Source organism: Abramis brama (assembly GCF_963993115.1).
Source record: "Abramis brama genome assembly, chromosome: 19".
Classification (NCBI taxonomy): domain Eukaryota; kingdom Metazoa; phylum Chordata; class Actinopteri; order Cypriniformes; family Leuciscidae; genus Abramis; species Abramis brama.
In genome coordinates this window covers 1,022,501-1,039,783 of record NC_139981.1, presented here as the reverse complement: position 1 = coordinate 1,039,783, position 17,283 = coordinate 1,022,501, and the positions used below count along the sequence as shown (strand labels likewise).

At 31.3% G+C, this 17,283-nt stretch overlaps 1 protein-coding gene across 3 annotated transcripts in view; it reads left to right on the top strand.

The window, feature by feature from the left end:
• cfap46 (cilia and flagella associated protein 46) overlaps window positions 1-17,283 on the top strand; it is a 112,343-nt gene that overhangs the window by 28,824 nt on the left and 66,236 nt on the right. For all 3 annotated transcript variants that reach the window (XM_084093968.1, XM_084093967.1, XM_084093966.1), the window contains exons 13-20: window positions 1,572-1,692; window positions 2,335-2,455; window positions 3,624-3,739; window positions 4,805-4,896; window positions 12,231-12,346; window positions 13,613-13,825; window positions 14,706-14,940; window positions 15,830-15,973. In XM_084093968.1, coding sequence (XP_083950094.1) covers window positions 1,572-1,692; window positions 2,335-2,455; window positions 3,624-3,739; window positions 4,805-4,896; window positions 12,231-12,346; window positions 13,613-13,825; window positions 14,706-14,940; window positions 15,830-15,973 — 1,158 coding nt within the window. The remainder of the gene's footprint in view (window positions 1-1,571; window positions 1,693-2,334; window positions 2,456-3,623; window positions 3,740-4,804; window positions 4,897-12,230; window positions 12,347-13,612; window positions 13,826-14,705; window positions 14,941-15,829; window positions 15,974-17,283) is intronic.

Below are 17,283 nucleotides of genomic sequence, written 5' to 3'. Positions count from 1 at the left end.
GAGGTAGAGTACAGTAGAGGTAGAGTACAGCAGAGGTAGAGTACAGTAGAGTAGAGTAGAGTACAGTAGAGGTAGAGTACAGAAGAGGTAGAGTACAGTAGAGGTAGAGTACAATAGATGTAGAGTACAGTAGAGGCAGAGTACAGTAGAGGTAGAGTACAGTAGAGGCAGAGTACAGTAGAGTACAGTAGATGTGGAGTACAGTAGAGGCAGAGTACAGTAGAGGTAGAGTACAGTAGAGGTAGAGTACAGCAGAGGTAGAGTACAGTAGAGTAGAGTAGAGTACAGTAGAGGTAGAGTACAGAAGAGGTAGAGTACAGTAGAGGTAGAGTACAATAGATGTAGAGTACAGTAGAGGCAGAGTACAGTAGAGGTAGAGTACAGTAGAGGCAGAGTACAGTAGAGTACAGTAGATGTGGAGTACAGTAGAGGCAGAGTACAGTAGAGGTAGAGTACAGTAGAGCACAGTAGAGGTAGAGTACAGTAGACGTAGAGTACAGTAGAGTACAGAAGAGGTAAAGTACAGTAGAGGTAGAGTACAGAAGAGCACAGTAGAGGTAGAATACAGTAGAACACAGTAGAGGTAGAGTACAGTAGAGGCAGAGTACAGTAGAGGCGGAGAACAGCAGAGTACAGTAGAGGTAGAGTACAGAAGAGTCCAGTAGAGTACAGTAGAGGTAGAGTACAGAAGAGGTAGAGTACAGTAGAGGTAGAGTACAGTAGAGTACAGAAGAGTCCAGTAGAGTACAGTAGAGGTAGAGTACAGAAGAGTACAGAAGAGGTAGAGTACAGTAGAGGTAGAGTACAGTAGAGGTAGAGTACAGTAGATTACAGTAGATGTGGCGTACAGTAGATGTGGAGTACAGTAGAGTACAGAAGAGTCCAGTAGAGTACAGTAGAGGTAGAGTACAGAAGAGTACAGAAGAGGTAGAGTACAGTAGAGGTAGAGTACAGTAGAGGTAGAGTACAGTAGATTACAGTAGATGTGGCGTACAGTAGATGTGGAGTACAGTAGAGGTAGAGTACAGTAGAGTACCGTAGAGGTATAGCACAGTAGAGGTAGAGCACAGTAGAGGTAGAGTATAGTAGAGTACAGTAGAGGTAGAGTACAGTAGAGTACCGTAGAGGTATAGCACAGTAGAGGTAGAGTATAGTAGAGTACAGTAGATGTGGAGTTAAGTAGATGTAGAGTACAGTAGAGTACAGTAGAGGGCGCCGCTCAAACAAACCTTTCAGATGTTCTGCCGATATTCTGGATTAAAGAACAATCGGAGACATGAGAAGGAATTTCAACACTCTTATTTCTAAATCTAATCTAGAGTAATTTTTGATTATTAATATGTTTGAATTAGATAATTGAAGGTCAGCAGCAAAGACCAAATCAGTCAAATAGATCAACTAAATGCAGTCTTGCTGAGCATTAGAGACTTCTTTTAAAAGCATGAAATAATCCCAGTATTTGTATCGTGTGTGTGAAACCTCAGCACTGCTGTTCAGATGGGCGGCTCACAGGTTTAGCATCAGAGCTGTGCTGTATGAACTTTATTGATTATGTAATATTATTTTAACAGGCTACAGAGGGAAGAGAGCGTGAGATTTTGAAAAAGCGGCGCCCCCTGCTGGTCAGTGCTGGAATCGCTCTGGCACCGGATGCTTTCCGAACCGTTCTCGATGCTGACCGCAAAATCAAAGGTTACGTTTTTTTTATCTCATATTACTGTTTTGTTGATGTTGTTAATGCTGTTAATCACAGGTCTGGCTTTGAGACATTATGCCGATAGTAGCGTAGAAGTGCTGTTTGACAAATTCCCATGTCAGATCTACATGTGGAAAATCAATCCAGCCCTCATTTAGTCAGTGTGTATCGATGCCTGCCGACAGACCGATGCGTTTGATCTGTCGAAGATCAGCGACGCTTTCTGAAGACTGTTACAAGATGCTTTATTTTATGTATCACCAATACTTACAAGTTGGTTTATTTCTTAAGTACATTTAAAAATGGCGTGTGTGTGTTTGTGTGTGTTTGTGTGTGCGTGTGTGTGTGTGTGTGTGCGTGTGTGTGTGTGTGCGAAACAGGCAGCGTTTGTCCTGACAGATCTGCTGACTACATATGTGTGATAAATCATTATATATTACTATATTTTTTTTTTGTAAACGTTATACTTTAAAAGGACAGTTCACCCTAGAATGAAAATGAAGTCATCTTTACTCACCCTGGTGTTGTTCTAATGAAGACTTTACTGTTTTACACATTGTGTTTGCATGAATCATGTTAAACTGTACTCGAGGCGTACTGAGCTGGTTTTGTTGTGTTTTGTGGTTCTGTTTCTCTAGGTGATGGAGACCGAGATCATGTGACACATCTCGCCGCTAATGCCCAACATCACATCACCTGTGTGCAGAAGGTCGAAGGTCATTTGGCTGGACTTGACAAGAGCTCAGATGATAAAGAGAGGTGTGTGTGTGTGTGTGTGTGTGAGAGAGAGAGAGAGAGAGAGAGAGTGTGTGTGTGTGTGTGTGTGTGTGTGTGTGTGTGTGTGTGTGTGTGTGTGTGTAAGTGAGTGTTTTTTATTGCCCATGGCCATGTTGCTCGTTTTCAAGACACTAAAATGTTGGAATAGTTATTTACACTGGCTGTCAAAAGTTTGGAATAATTGCTGCATTTATTTGTTATTTCTTCAGTGTCACATGATCTGTACAAAAATACAGTAAAAATTACTGTATCCTTCAGAATCCTTCAGATCCTTCGGAAATCATTCTAATATGATGATTGGCTGCTCAAGAAACATCTATGATTATTATATCAGTGTTGAAAACAGTTCATATTTTTGTGGAAACTGTGATACATTTTATTTTTCAGGATTCTTTGATGAATAGAAAGTTCAAAAGAACAGCATTTATTTGAAATAGAATCTTTTGTAACATTATAAATGTTAATATTAATGCATCCTTTCACAATAAAAATATAAATGTTCTTTTTTTCTCCAAACTTTTGAATGGCAGTGTATCACGGTTTCTCAACAAAAGTCTGAAGCAGGACATGTTTTCAACATTGATAAAATCATCATATTAGAGTGATTTCTGAAGGATCATGTGACACTGAAGACTGGAGTAATGATGCTGAAAATACAGCTTTGATCACAGGAATAAATTACACTTTACTATATATTCACATAGAAAACAGATGATTTACATTGCAATAATACTGAATAATTTTTACTGTATTTTTGATCAAATAAATGCAGCCTTGGTGAGCAGAAGAGACTTACAATAATCTTCATTATTCTAAACTTTTGACCGTTATTCTACTCTAGTCTCATATCATTCTCTTTACTCACTCCCAAAAGCCACAGACTCTGTGTGTTCATTAAAATAAGGCTGCTATGAATTCCCTGCATTCACCCCAGAATTCCTCATTGTACAGTTCTGTTCTCAAGGCTAACTTCAGGACATCATTACAGTGGAAATAAACTTGATTCTTCTGTTTTTCTTCTGCAACGAGGGAACATGCGAATAAAACCAGCAGAGCCAAAGCAGGAATTCATTTTTTCGTATGACTGAAGCTCAGAGGCCGAGGGAATCGGTCTCATGTTGTTTCTGTGGTGTGTGTGTTTGTTTGTCAGGGTGAGATTATGGGCGTCTCTGGCCAAGATCGCCCGAAAGCAGGAGGTTTTTGATGTGTGTCGAGCGGCCTGTCGCTTCTGTCTGCTGTATGATGACGGACGATGGGAAAACTCCAGTAAGTGACCCCCGCGAGAGCCAGGAATAATGTAATGATGTAGAGCTGCTGTATGTGGAGGATATAGTTTCATTAAAATACATTCACAAGAGATGTGTGTAATATTACAATAACTTCTGGATTCCAAGTGTAATGTTCAGACTCTCTCATGGGACAGGTGGATGATATTAGGATCTTAGAAATGATACACAATTCACCTTTAAACAATATTTGGAATATGCAATTATTTATGGAAAGCTTTTATTTTGGTGCAAACTCGTTTATACTTTGATTGTCTACATTTTCTCCTAGATTTCAAGTGTAGAATTAATCCACAAGTGTTTCATGTTTTTTACTTCATGCTCACTTATGTATCTTTAAAGATTTATTTAGGCTTTCATTTCAAGCTGAAGTCTTAAAATGGCCAGAACAGATAAGTGAAGGTTTCGATCCATCTGTCGACTATCATTAATGTTTCATGAGTCTTCTGAGAGCCATCGCATCATCGTGCCGAAGTGAACGATTAGTTAATCGCATCCTCAGGGCTTCACTGATTCTGATGAATAGAAAGATAAACAGTGTTATTTATTCACACAAATTACTCAAGTGGAATTCAGAAATGAATGACGGAATGAATTATGAGATCAGACATGTACTGTAATCACCAGTGGGAAGATCTGGATGTTTCAATTAATGGAATCATGAAATCAAACTGGGATTGATCACAATCTGGCGTGACTATAATTCAGTTTATACGCATCTTTGTGTACCGTTGATAAAGAATAGGGGGAATAATATTACTAATTTATCCTGTTTATGAGACAAAAGGCTTGTGTGACACTCTGTAATAAGTTATAACAACTTGTTGGGATAACTTAAATATCCAACTTAACTAAACTAAAGTTTACTGAACTTAATATTTTAAGTCAAGCACAAACACATACTTTTTTAACTTGAATTTTGAAGAAACATAACTTCTTATCTAATGTTGAATTTTAAGTTGTGATAAATAATCACAGCAATAATTCTTAAGATTATCATGTGTGTCCTGAATCTGATGATGGATTCCCTCTCGTGTGATCGCAGGTAAACTGAAGAACACAGCGAGTCCCGCGCGAAGGAACCCGACTGATCCGCTTCTGCGTCTGTTAGCTGAGGTCCACTTCATCAGCGCTGAGGTAAACTCTGCTTTCTTATCGAACGCTTCCCTCGTGATGAGTACGCCGGGATTCTCAGCCAGTCAAGCCCAACAGCCAGTCTGATTGGTCAATTCCAATCCCAATATCACGCAGTCACTAGGCAAGAAAAGTTTGTGAAAAAACGCGAATGGATCCGATCGTGACAAACATCAGTTAGTATCATGCTATGCTATGTTATGTTATATGTTATATGATGTTATGTTATGCTATGTTATGTTATGTTATGTTATATGTTATATGTTATATGTTATATGTTATATGTTATATGTTATGTTATGTTATATGTTATATGTTATATGTTATATGTTATGTTATGTTATGTTATTTGCTATGTTATGTTATGTTATGTTATGTTATATGTTATGTTATATGTTATATGTTATGTTATGTTATGTTATTTGTTATGTTATATGTTATGTTATATGTTATGTTATATGTTATGTTATTTGCTATGTTATATGTTGTTATGTTATATGTTATGTTATGTTATGTTATGTGTTGTGTTATATGTTATATGTTATGTTATATGTTATGTTATGTTATGTTATTTGTTATGTTATATGTTATGTTATATGTTATATGTTATATGTTATGTTATATGTTATATGTTATATGTTATGTTATTTGTTATGTTATATGTTATGTTATATGTTATGTTGTTATATGTTATGTTATTTGCTATGTTATATGTTGTTATGTTATATGTTATGTTATGTTATGTTATGTTATTTGCTATGTTATATGTTATGTTATATGTTATGTGTTGTGTTATATGTTATATGTTATATGTTATATGTTATGTTATATGTTATGCTATGTTATATGTTATGTTATATGTTGTTATGTTATGTTATTTTTTGTTATATGTTATATGTTTTGTTATGTTATGTTATATGTTATGTTTTGTTATATGTTATGTTATGTTATTTGTTATGTTATATGTAATATTATGTTATGTTATATATTGTGTTATATTTTATGTTATGTTATATTGTGTTATATGTTATATGTTATGTTATGTTATGTTATGTTATGTTATATGTTATATTATATGTTATGTTATATGTTATGTTATATATTGTGTTATATTTTATGTTATGTTATATTGTGTTATATGTTATATGTTATGTTATGTTATGTTATATGTTATATTATATGTTATGTTATATGTTATGTTATATATTGTTTTATGTTATATGTTATGTTATGTTATATGTTATGTTATATGTTATATGTTTTGTTATGTTATATGTTATGTTATATATTGTGTTATATGTTGTTATGTTATGTTATATGTTATGTTATGTTATATGTTATGTTATATATTGTGTTATATGTTGTTATGTTATGTTATATGTTATGTTATGTTATGTTATATATTGTGTTATATGTTGTTATGTTATGTTATATGTTATGTTATGTTATGTTATATATTGTGTTATATGTTATATCTTATGGTATATGTTATGTTATATATTGTGTTATATGTTATGTTATATATTGTGTTATATATTATGTTATGTTATATATTGTGTTATATGTTGTTATATATTGTGTTATATGTTATGTTATGGTGTATGTTATGTTTATGTTATATTTTATGTGATATGTTATGTTATGTGTTATGTGTTATGTTATATGTTATGTTTTATGTTATGTTATATATTATATGTTATATGTTATGTTATGTTATGTTATGTTATGTTATGTGTTATGTTATGTTATATGTTATATGTTATGTTATTTGTTATGTTATATGTTGTTATGTTATGTTATGTTATGTTATATGTTATGTTATGTTATGTTATGTTATGTTATGTTATATGTTATATGTTATATGTTATGTTATGTTATGTTATGTTATTTGCTATGTTATGTTATGTTATATGTTATGTTATGTTATGTTATGTTATGTTATATATTGTGTTATATATTATGTTATGTTATATATTGTGTTATATGTTGTTATATATTGTGTTATATGTTATGTTATGGTGTATGTTATGTTTATGTTATATTTTATGTGATATGTTATGTTATATATTGTGTTATATGTTATGTTTTATGTTATGTTATATATTATATGTTATATGTTATGTTATGTTATGTTATGTTATGTTATGTGTTATGTTATGTTATATGTTATATGTTATATGTTATATGTTATGTTATTTGTTATGTTATATGTTGTTATGTTATGTTATGTTATGTTATATGTTATGTTATGTTATGTTATGTTATGTTATGTTATGTTGTTATATGTTATGTTATGTTATGTTATTTGCTATGTTATGTTATATGTTATGTTATGTTATGTTATATGTTATGTTATGTTATGTTATATGTTATATGTTATGTTATGTTATATGTTATGTTATGTTATGTTATGTTATGTTATATGTTATGTTATGTTATATGTTATATGTTATATGTTATATGTTATGTTATATGTTATGTTATGTTATATGTTATGTTATGTTATTTGTTATTTATGTTATATGTTATGTTATATGTTATATGTTATGTTATATGTTATGTTATTTGCTATGTTATATGTTATGTTATGTTATGTTATGTTATGTTATATGTTATGTTATGTTATATGTTATGTTATGTTATATGTTATGTTATGTTATTTGTTATTTATGTTATATGTTATGTTATATGTTATATGTTATGTTATATGTTATGTTATTTGCTATGTTATATGTTATGTTATGTTATGTTATGTTATGTTATTTGCTATGTTATATGTTATGTTATATGTTATGTGTTGTGTTATATGTTATGTTATTTGCTATGTTATATGTTATGTTATGTTATGTTATTTGCTATGTTATATGTTATGTTATATGTTATGTGTTGTGTTATATGTTATATGTTATGTTATGTTATGTTATATGTTATGTTATATGTTGTTATGTTGTTATTTTTTGTTATATGTTATGTTATGTTATGTTATATGTTATGTTTTGTTATATGTTATGTTATTTGTTATGTTATATGTAATATTATATGTTATGTTATATATTGTGTTATATGTTATGTTATGTTATATATTGTGTTATATGTTATATGTTATGTTATGTTATATGTTATATTATATGTTATATGTTATGTTATGCTATATGTTATGTTATATGTTATGTTATATGTTATGTTATGTTATATGTTATGTTATTTGCTATGTTATATGTTATGTTATGTTATGTTATGTTATTTGCTATGTTATATGTTATGTTATATGTTATGTGTTGTGTTATATGTTATATGTTATGTTATATGTTATATGTTATGTTATGTTATGTTATGTTATGTTATATGTTATGTTATATGTTGTTATGTTGTTATGTTGTTATTTTTTGTTATATGTTATGTTATGTTATATGTTATGTTTTGTTGTATGTTATGTTATGTTATTTGTTATGTTATATGTAATATTATATGTTATGTTATATATTGTGTTATATGTTATGTTATGTTATGTTATATTATATGTTATATGTTATGTTATGCTATATGTTATGCTATATGTTATGTTATGTTATGTTATATGTTATGTTATATGTTATGTTATGTTATGTTATGTTATGTTATGTTATTTGCTATGTTATATGTTATGTTATATTTTATGTGTTGTGTTATATGTTATATGTTATGTTATGTTATATGTTATGTTATATGTTGTTATGTTGTTATGTTGTTATTTTTTGTTATATGTTATGTTATGTTATGTTATATGTTATGTTATATGTAATATTATATGTTATGTTATGTTATATATTGTGTTATATGTTATGTTATATGTTGTTATGTTGTTATTTTTTGTTATATGTTATGTTATGTTATATGTTATGTTTTGTTATATGTTATGTTATGTTATGTTATGTTATTTGTTATGTTATATGTAATATTATATGTTATGTTATATATTGTGTTATATGTTATGTTATGTTATATATTGTGTTATATGTTATATGTTATATGTTATGTTATGTTATATGTTATATTATGTTATGTTATATGTTATTTTATATATTGTTTTATGTTATGTTATGTTATGTTATATGTTATGTTATATGTTATATTATATGTTATATTATATGTTATATGTTTTATGTTATGTTATATGTTATGTTATGTTATATATTGTGTTATATGTTGTTATGTTATATGTTATGTTATGTTATATATTGTGTTATATGTTATATCTTATGGTATATGTTATGTTATATATTGTGTTATATGTTATGTTATATATTGTGTTATATATTATGTTATGTTATATATTGTGTTATATGTTGTTATATATTGTGTTATATGTTATGTTATATATTGTGTTATATATTATGTTATGTTATATATTGTGTTATATGTTATGTTATGTTATATGTTATGTTTATGTTATATTTTATGTGATATGTTATGTGTTATGTGTTGTGTGTTGTGTTATGTGTTATGTGTTATGTGTTATGTGTTATGTGTTGTGTGTTGTGTGTTATGTTTTGTGTGTTATGTTTTGTGTGTTGTGTGTTATGTGTTGTGTGTTATGTGTTGTGTGTTATGTGTTGTGTGTTTTGTGTGTTGTGTGTTGTGTAGGGTTGTCAAGTGATTAAAAGTTTTAATGTAATTAATTTCATGATTTGGCGATTAATTAATTGAATTAATCGCACATCTAATTTGGCTGAGAAGTTACTCCCAGAAGATAATGTAAAGTCATTATTGTGTTAAATGAGAAAAGCATCAAATAGACATTACAAAAATAAGCTTTAGAAAGAAATATAATATTTGATTCAACTACATTATTACACATAACCTTTTAGGCTTCAACAGCCATGAGGGTGAGTAAATCATGACAGAATTCAGTTCAGTTCAGTTTTATTAATATAGAATATGAAATATTTTTTTATGAAATCATACTCTAAATAAGAAACTAAAACTGACAGTAGGTGGCAGTAAATGTTTAAATGAGTATGTCATTGATTCATTCGATTCGTTCAAACAGCTGATTAAAGGAAGTAAATGTCTCTCTTTGATTCGTTCAAAACGTGCATTTATGCAGAAACATGGCTGTATGGCTCAGAGACGCTTAATCGTTCTTCTATGGCTTTATAGGTAACAAAAACAGACATTTTTGGCCCAATATCTTGAATTTTGGTGTGTGTGAAGCTGCTGAAGTGCAGATTTCTGACTCAAACTCGCCGCTTTTAAAGAGATAGATTGAGATTTAAATGAGATAAAATGCAATAAAATAAACACTTGAAGTCCCCCTGTAGTCAATAATTTTACTCGACACCCTTGCCTCATTTAGTATGCGTGGTTCTATGAATATGCAAATGAGCCCCGCCTCCACTCACTCACTCAGCTCAGAGATCCACTGGTTGACGATCACACGTTGATCTGATTGGTTACAAGGTAGTTTGTGACGTCAGAAACACCAGCGATTTCAAAGCGTGTTTTTGAGACTGTCTTTGGTTCACTGCAGTTTTAAGGAGGAAATACTCAGCAATGCTGTCGACTTATGAATATACACATGGTTTGTCTTAAAGCATATTAAAAACACCACATAGACACATAAACAACATTAAAAGCTGGATTTTCACCACAGGGAGACTTTTAAATGTGTATTTTGGATATTTTCGTTTCACTAGTCTGAAAGTAGACAAATTATGAAAGCAAAATAGACAAACTCACATTGACCAGTGCATGAAAAAGCAGTGTTTTCTCCTAAAGTGTCTTAAACAGCCTCTATAGGCAGGAACTGAACAGTGGAAATAGGTTCTCAATGTTTCTGAGCACTGCAGTTGTTGTGGGAACGTTGATGCAATGAAGGGATGTCAGAGAAGCACTAAAACAATGAATCTTTTTAACGGAAATGCTCATCATTTATTCTCCCTCATTCCCTCGTTTCAGACCAATTGACTTTCTTTCTTCTGTGGAACACAAAAGAAGAATTTGTAAATGGTGATTGTGTAAATGAGATGAAAATGAATAAATTCTCCTCGTTCCACAAGCATATGGGGTTTGTAAGTCAGTGAATGATATAACTGTAATTTTGGCTGAAATACTTTTTATGAAATGAAGATGTCTCACTCAATCATGTGACGTTTTTTTAATGACTCCATTAGACCTCCAGGATGATCTGTGTAATTGTCTTCAGAGACGCGTTTGCTTTGAATACGCATGGAGATTTTGGCACAGTGAATTCGAGAAGTGATGACCTTGGCAAAAGCTTTTCTCTTTGAAAAGCACATCACTTTGTTCTCGGCGAATATGTTTCCTCTGTTTTTGAAGGGGTTGATTTTTCAAAAGGCGTCCTTTTAATTTGATGAGCGTTTCCATCCGGGGGACGTGAAGGGATGTGAGATCCTCATGGACATGCGAGGCTTTGATCCTCAGTCGTCCTGTGTTATCCGTTCAATCCCATCAGCCCCGGCTGCACACGCGACACTGGAGAGGAATTACAGACCGGGAGAGACTCTGCTACTGAACATCTAATGCAATGACTATTAAACCCTAACAAAGCCTATGAAATAATAGTCGGAAAAATCTTAAATCTAAAAAGTTGTGTATTTTGTATCATATTTGATACATCAGGCTTTTATGACTCATGATATAGTGAGAATATGGAGGAAAAACTGCTCCGTTTTATTCAGAGAGTCAAACTGAGCAGAAATATGCTGCAAATGCTGATATTCATATGAAATTCTAATGCTTGTAATGTAAATCAATGAGATCTTTATAACAGGATAGCAGATACATAGCAGATACTTGCATAAAATGCATATAAATATTAATATCTGCCAATAATATGATATTTAAATCCTTAGTTTTATGATCTGTAGTTTTAAAACATATATAATTATGATTGAGAGATGAACAAACCTTCCTCAAAAGCCTGATGATCATATTTGATACTTGTGATTTTTATAATAAATGATGATGGATAATGAAGTAAAGCTGCTTCAGTCCAGCTGAAATATTACTAACAATATCAAAGTTATTCTTGCGTTTCCTTGGTAAAATCAGATTTGACAGCAGAAAGACACGAGAAGCTCGAGCCGAATGAGGACGTTTGTACAGTTACACTAAAAGACTTTTACTGGATAAAACAGACTAAATTATCAATCAGAGACAGAAGGACGTAGTGTTTTTCAGCATTTATTTTTTAATTTTAGAAATATGCATATCAAATAGGATTTATAGGGTCAATTGAATACACCAGAAATATTTATTAAGGCTTAGTTATAGTGATTCAGTTCAAGTTCTCATTAAAATTGGCATCCCATAAAGCCCAGTACTGTGTTGTCTAGGTAACCATCCTGAAACTGCGCTCTGAGGGGGTGGAGCTAAACGGCTCTGCTGTGACACCTGATGAACGAAGGACACGCCCACCTGAGGAGGACGACGCCCACTGGACCCTGTACAGGTGAGCAAAAACACTCTTATTGATATTAATAACCCTGACTCATTTACATGCATGTCTCTGTGTACCATACTCTCATCTCAGAAGCTGATTGGATGTTAAGCGTGTTATATTAATATGTGGACCCGAACAGACAAGATAATCACAGAGAGACGCTCTGTTCCACATCCCAGCATGCATTAAATGACTTTCTCAGATTATAAACCGCATGAAACAATAAGCTTGAGAGGCGTGTGAATCACAGATAAACAAAGCTGTTCTTCACCAATAGGCCGGCTGATCATCCAGAACACTGTCACATATCGGCCGTCCAAACGAGATCAGCTTTATTGAGTAGTTCAGTAGATTCAGCTTTATTGAGTAGTTCAGCTAACCAGAAGCTGCAGCATAGAATTTAAATGCATTTTATGGTGTGTGTAAATTGCCATATGATCATTGTGATGACATAAAGGCATAATAAAAGTGCAGAATACAAGTAAAATCTAAAATCTTATCAGTATGTTATATTAGTAATATTGTATCATTAAATACTGAGATAATTAAAAATAGTTAAATGGTAAAATATTGCTTTGCACCAGTTGACTTTTTGCAACTTTAGTCTATTTATAGCAAATTTATATTAATTATATTTTTTAAATCTTTTTTAAATGTTTTAAATGAAACTAAAATTCTATATAAACTATGTTGTTGTTATGTGTGTCAGTATAATGTAAATCAGTATAATCCATGTAATTTTATAATTATTTTAATTGAATTGTTATTATTTTATTGTAATTTTTATAAAATTATTTTAATCATTTTATTTAAATATTATAGAATTGTTTTATTATTTTATCTTAATTTTATTTAATTATTCTATAGTTACATCATTATTTTTATATTACATCATTATTTTATAATTTTATTTAACTATTATAGAATTATTTAATTATTTAATTGCATTATTATTTGTATTATTCTGTAATTATATCGTTTTTAAATATTATAGTATTTTATAATTTTATCTAATTATTAAAGAATTACACCATTATTTTATATATTATTTTGTTTTATAATTTTAATTATAATGCAATCACACATATATTTGATCATTTTTCAATTAATGTAAATCAATATAAATGAATTATTTCAGAACAATATAAGTGCAATATACTACTAATGTAATAATCTTAAAATAGTAATGACACATTCTCATGTGTAGAACGGCTGCTATATAACTGTTGCAGAAGCATAATTGGTTGTTGTTGGCTTTTTTGTGTCTTTCCTCAGTGATTGGATCAAGGGTTTATCGGCGGACGCCACGGGTCACTTCCTGCGAGGGGCGGAGCTGGGGGCGGAGCTTAGCGAGGCGTGGCTGGTGGCTAATGCAGCTGTGTATCTGTGGAACTACAACATCTGGCTTCTGGCCACTAGAGGGCATCGGCTTCTCCTGCCCACATTCAGCCGTCTCATACAACTCCTCAGACAGACAGGGCATGCTGGGTAAGATATGGGCTTGTGTTACTTCATTAGTGATGTTTGATAGGCCTCACTAGTACTAGTGCTGACAGTGATGTGCAGAAACCTTTACAAGTTTGGTGTGTGTGTTTGAGTTCCAGACATAAATGATTGTTGAGTTTTATTTTATTTTATTTTATTTTTGAATTTAATTAAATTTTTCTATAATTATTTTCTATGTTATTGTATAACTTTATTAGTTGTGTTTGTTGCATCAGTCCTCACTAGTACTCAATCATGTGACTTGTTGAAGAGAGGTGTGCTTTTATTTTATTTTATTTGTTCTATAATTCTATAATTATTTTATAAATATTTTTAATAATTGTATTTAATTATTTTATAATTTCATCATTATTTTATATAATATATTATTTTATTTTATAATTTAGTTATTATATAATTATTGTATTATTTTATTATTCTAGTTACATACTTTTTTAATTTATTTTATTTTATTATAATATAATTATGTCAGTATTTTATTATTTTATTTATTTTATTTAATTATTCTATAGTTACATAATTATTTGTATATTATTTTTTATATATTGTTTTATTTTATAATTTAGTTATATAATTATTGTATTATTTTATTTTATAATTTTATTTAATTATGCTAGTTACATCATTATTCTTTATTTTATTTTATTATTTTATTTTATTATAATATAATTATGTCAGTTTTATCATTTTCTTTCATTATTTTATTTAATTATTCTATAATTACGTCATTCTTTTTAAATTATTTTTTATTATTCTGTAATTATTATTTAATCACAGAATTGTATATATATATATATATTATTTTATGTATATTATTTTATTCTATAATTTCATGGATTTATTTGTCTGTGCTTTATTTCAGAGAGGTGGTTCTCGTGGTCTTGCTCTGTGACGCTGTGGCTCAGGGACTCATCGAGCCGTGGTGTGTGACGCCTGTACGTGTGGATCAGGAACCGCAGGACGCAGAGAAGGCAATCGTTCAGCCGACAGCCGAAAAGACCAAGAGAGTGCGAGGAAAGAGCCTGGAGAAACCAGGCGCGACCCACGGCCCGGTGCTGGACGCCGCTGCCATGCAGGAGCTGAAGAAAGCGTTAGAGGTGAGTCGAGGCTGTAAACACAAAACACACTGGAAACTGCCCCTGTGCAAAGCATTGTGGGTAATCTCAGACCATAATTAGACTCTCTGAAGGCAGGCCCTGAATTTAAAACAAGCTAAGCACCCATTGTGAATTAAATTAGAGTTAAAATTAGCTTTCATTTCTTTATGACTGACAAAATGTGTAATCCAAATGAGTGGAAATTTTAAATGCAATTCAAATATGTAAATCTTGATATATATGAGAAGCATGAGAGTATTTTCCTGATCCAAGTGAACACTTTTAATGAAAAGAGGCCCATAAACATCTTTCAGAAACACCTCGTGCGTTCTGCTGCTTCTCTTCTGCACGCTCCCTCTAATTAAATTTCCCTTTTGTGCAGATTTACAGGCTTTCTCTGCACGTATCAGCAGTAATTCCACATGAAAGCCTTTTTAATATAGGGAAATTATTCACTAACTACTTTTCCTAACACTGCTCTTTTCACACTTGACATGAGAAGCTAATCTCGCTTGCGTTTTTATCTATTTCAAACAGCATGTCGGCTCGAGGAAACTTGAGATGTGAAGTGTAAGAGGAGGAAGTTTGTGAAGGTTCCCAGCATGCAGTTTTGCATTTAAAAGACGTCCTATAGCCTATAGCTCAAACACAGTCCAGACGTCTAGGCTAAACAAGGCAACATTTGGGCTGTCAGGGAAAATCTAAACCATCACCCAAGAATAGACTCGTCGTCAATTAGATAAAGAAATGAAATGAGTGAAGAAATGAAACCAGACACCCTGTAATCACTGTTGACTTTGCTTACATGATGGAATATCATACATTTCGCAAGTTATTTTGGCAAAAATGACATGTAACCAAACTCTGTGTGTGTGTGTGTGTTGTGTAGGTGTGTGAGTTTGCGCTGAAGCTGTCCAATGGGAACGCTGAGCCGGTGCCGGTCCAGGTGAGGAAGCAGATCTTGAGCTCGTGGGTCTCGGTTAAACAGCTTCTTCACCAGCAGATCGGACCCAAGCTGGACATCAGCGATGAGGTGACGTCACAGAGCCACACAAACACTGGCCCAAACTGAGCGAAGATATGAAGCATCTGGGGTCTCATTTATGAAACTGTGCATAGGATCATTAATGTGTACGTGCGCCCGAAAGACAAATATGGCATACGGCAAAAAATATTTAGACCTATAAAACCTATGGAAGCTTTTTACCGCCACAGAATAAAACATTTTAAAAGATAATTGTGACTTTTTATCTCACAATTCTGACTTTAAATCTCGTAATTCTGACTTTATATCTCACAATTCTGACTTTATATCACACAATTCTGACTTTATATCACGTAATTCTGACTTTAAATTTCGCAATTCCGACTTTGTATCACACAATTCTGACTTTATATCACGCAATTCTGACTTTAAATCTCGCAATTCTGACTTTGTATCACACAATTCTGACTTTATATCACGCAATTCTGACTTTAAATCTTGCAATTCTGACTTTAAATCACACAATTCTGATTTTAAATCTCACAATTCTGACTTTATATCACGCAATTCTGACTTTAAATCTTGCAATTCTGACTTTATATCTCGCAATTCTGACTTTAAATCACACAATTCTGACTTTAAATCTCACAATTCTGACTTTGTATCACACAATTCTGACTTTAAATCTTGCAATTCTGACTTTAAATCACACAATTCTGACTTTAAATCTCACAATTCTGACTTTGTATCACACAATTCTGACTTTAAATCTTGCAATTCTGACTTTATATCTCGCAATTCTGACTTTAAATCACACAATTCTGACTTTAAATCTCACAATTCTGACTTTGTATCACACAATTCTGACTTTAAATCTTGCAATTCTGACTTTAAATCACACAATTCTGACTTTAAATCTCACAATTCTGACTTTATATCACGCAATTCTGACTTTAAATCTTGCAATTCTGACTTTATATCTCGCAATTCTGACTTTAAATCTCACAATTCTGACTTTAAATCTCGCAATTCTGACTTTATATCTCGCAATTCTGACTTTATATCACACAATTCTGACTTTATATCTCGCAATTCTGACTTTGTATCACACAATTCTGACTTTATATCTCGCAATTCTGACTTTGTATCACGCAATTCTGACTTTATATCACGCAATTCTGACTTTAAATCTCGCAATTCTGACTTTATATCACACAATTCTGAATAAAAAGTCTTGCATTCAAATATGACATGGCTTATATGGGTTTAGTATTAAATTCAAGTCACTGACGTTTGCCTACAGAACAACCACTGGCTCTAATCCCTTTTACCTAAACTCATGTAAATATAAATAAATA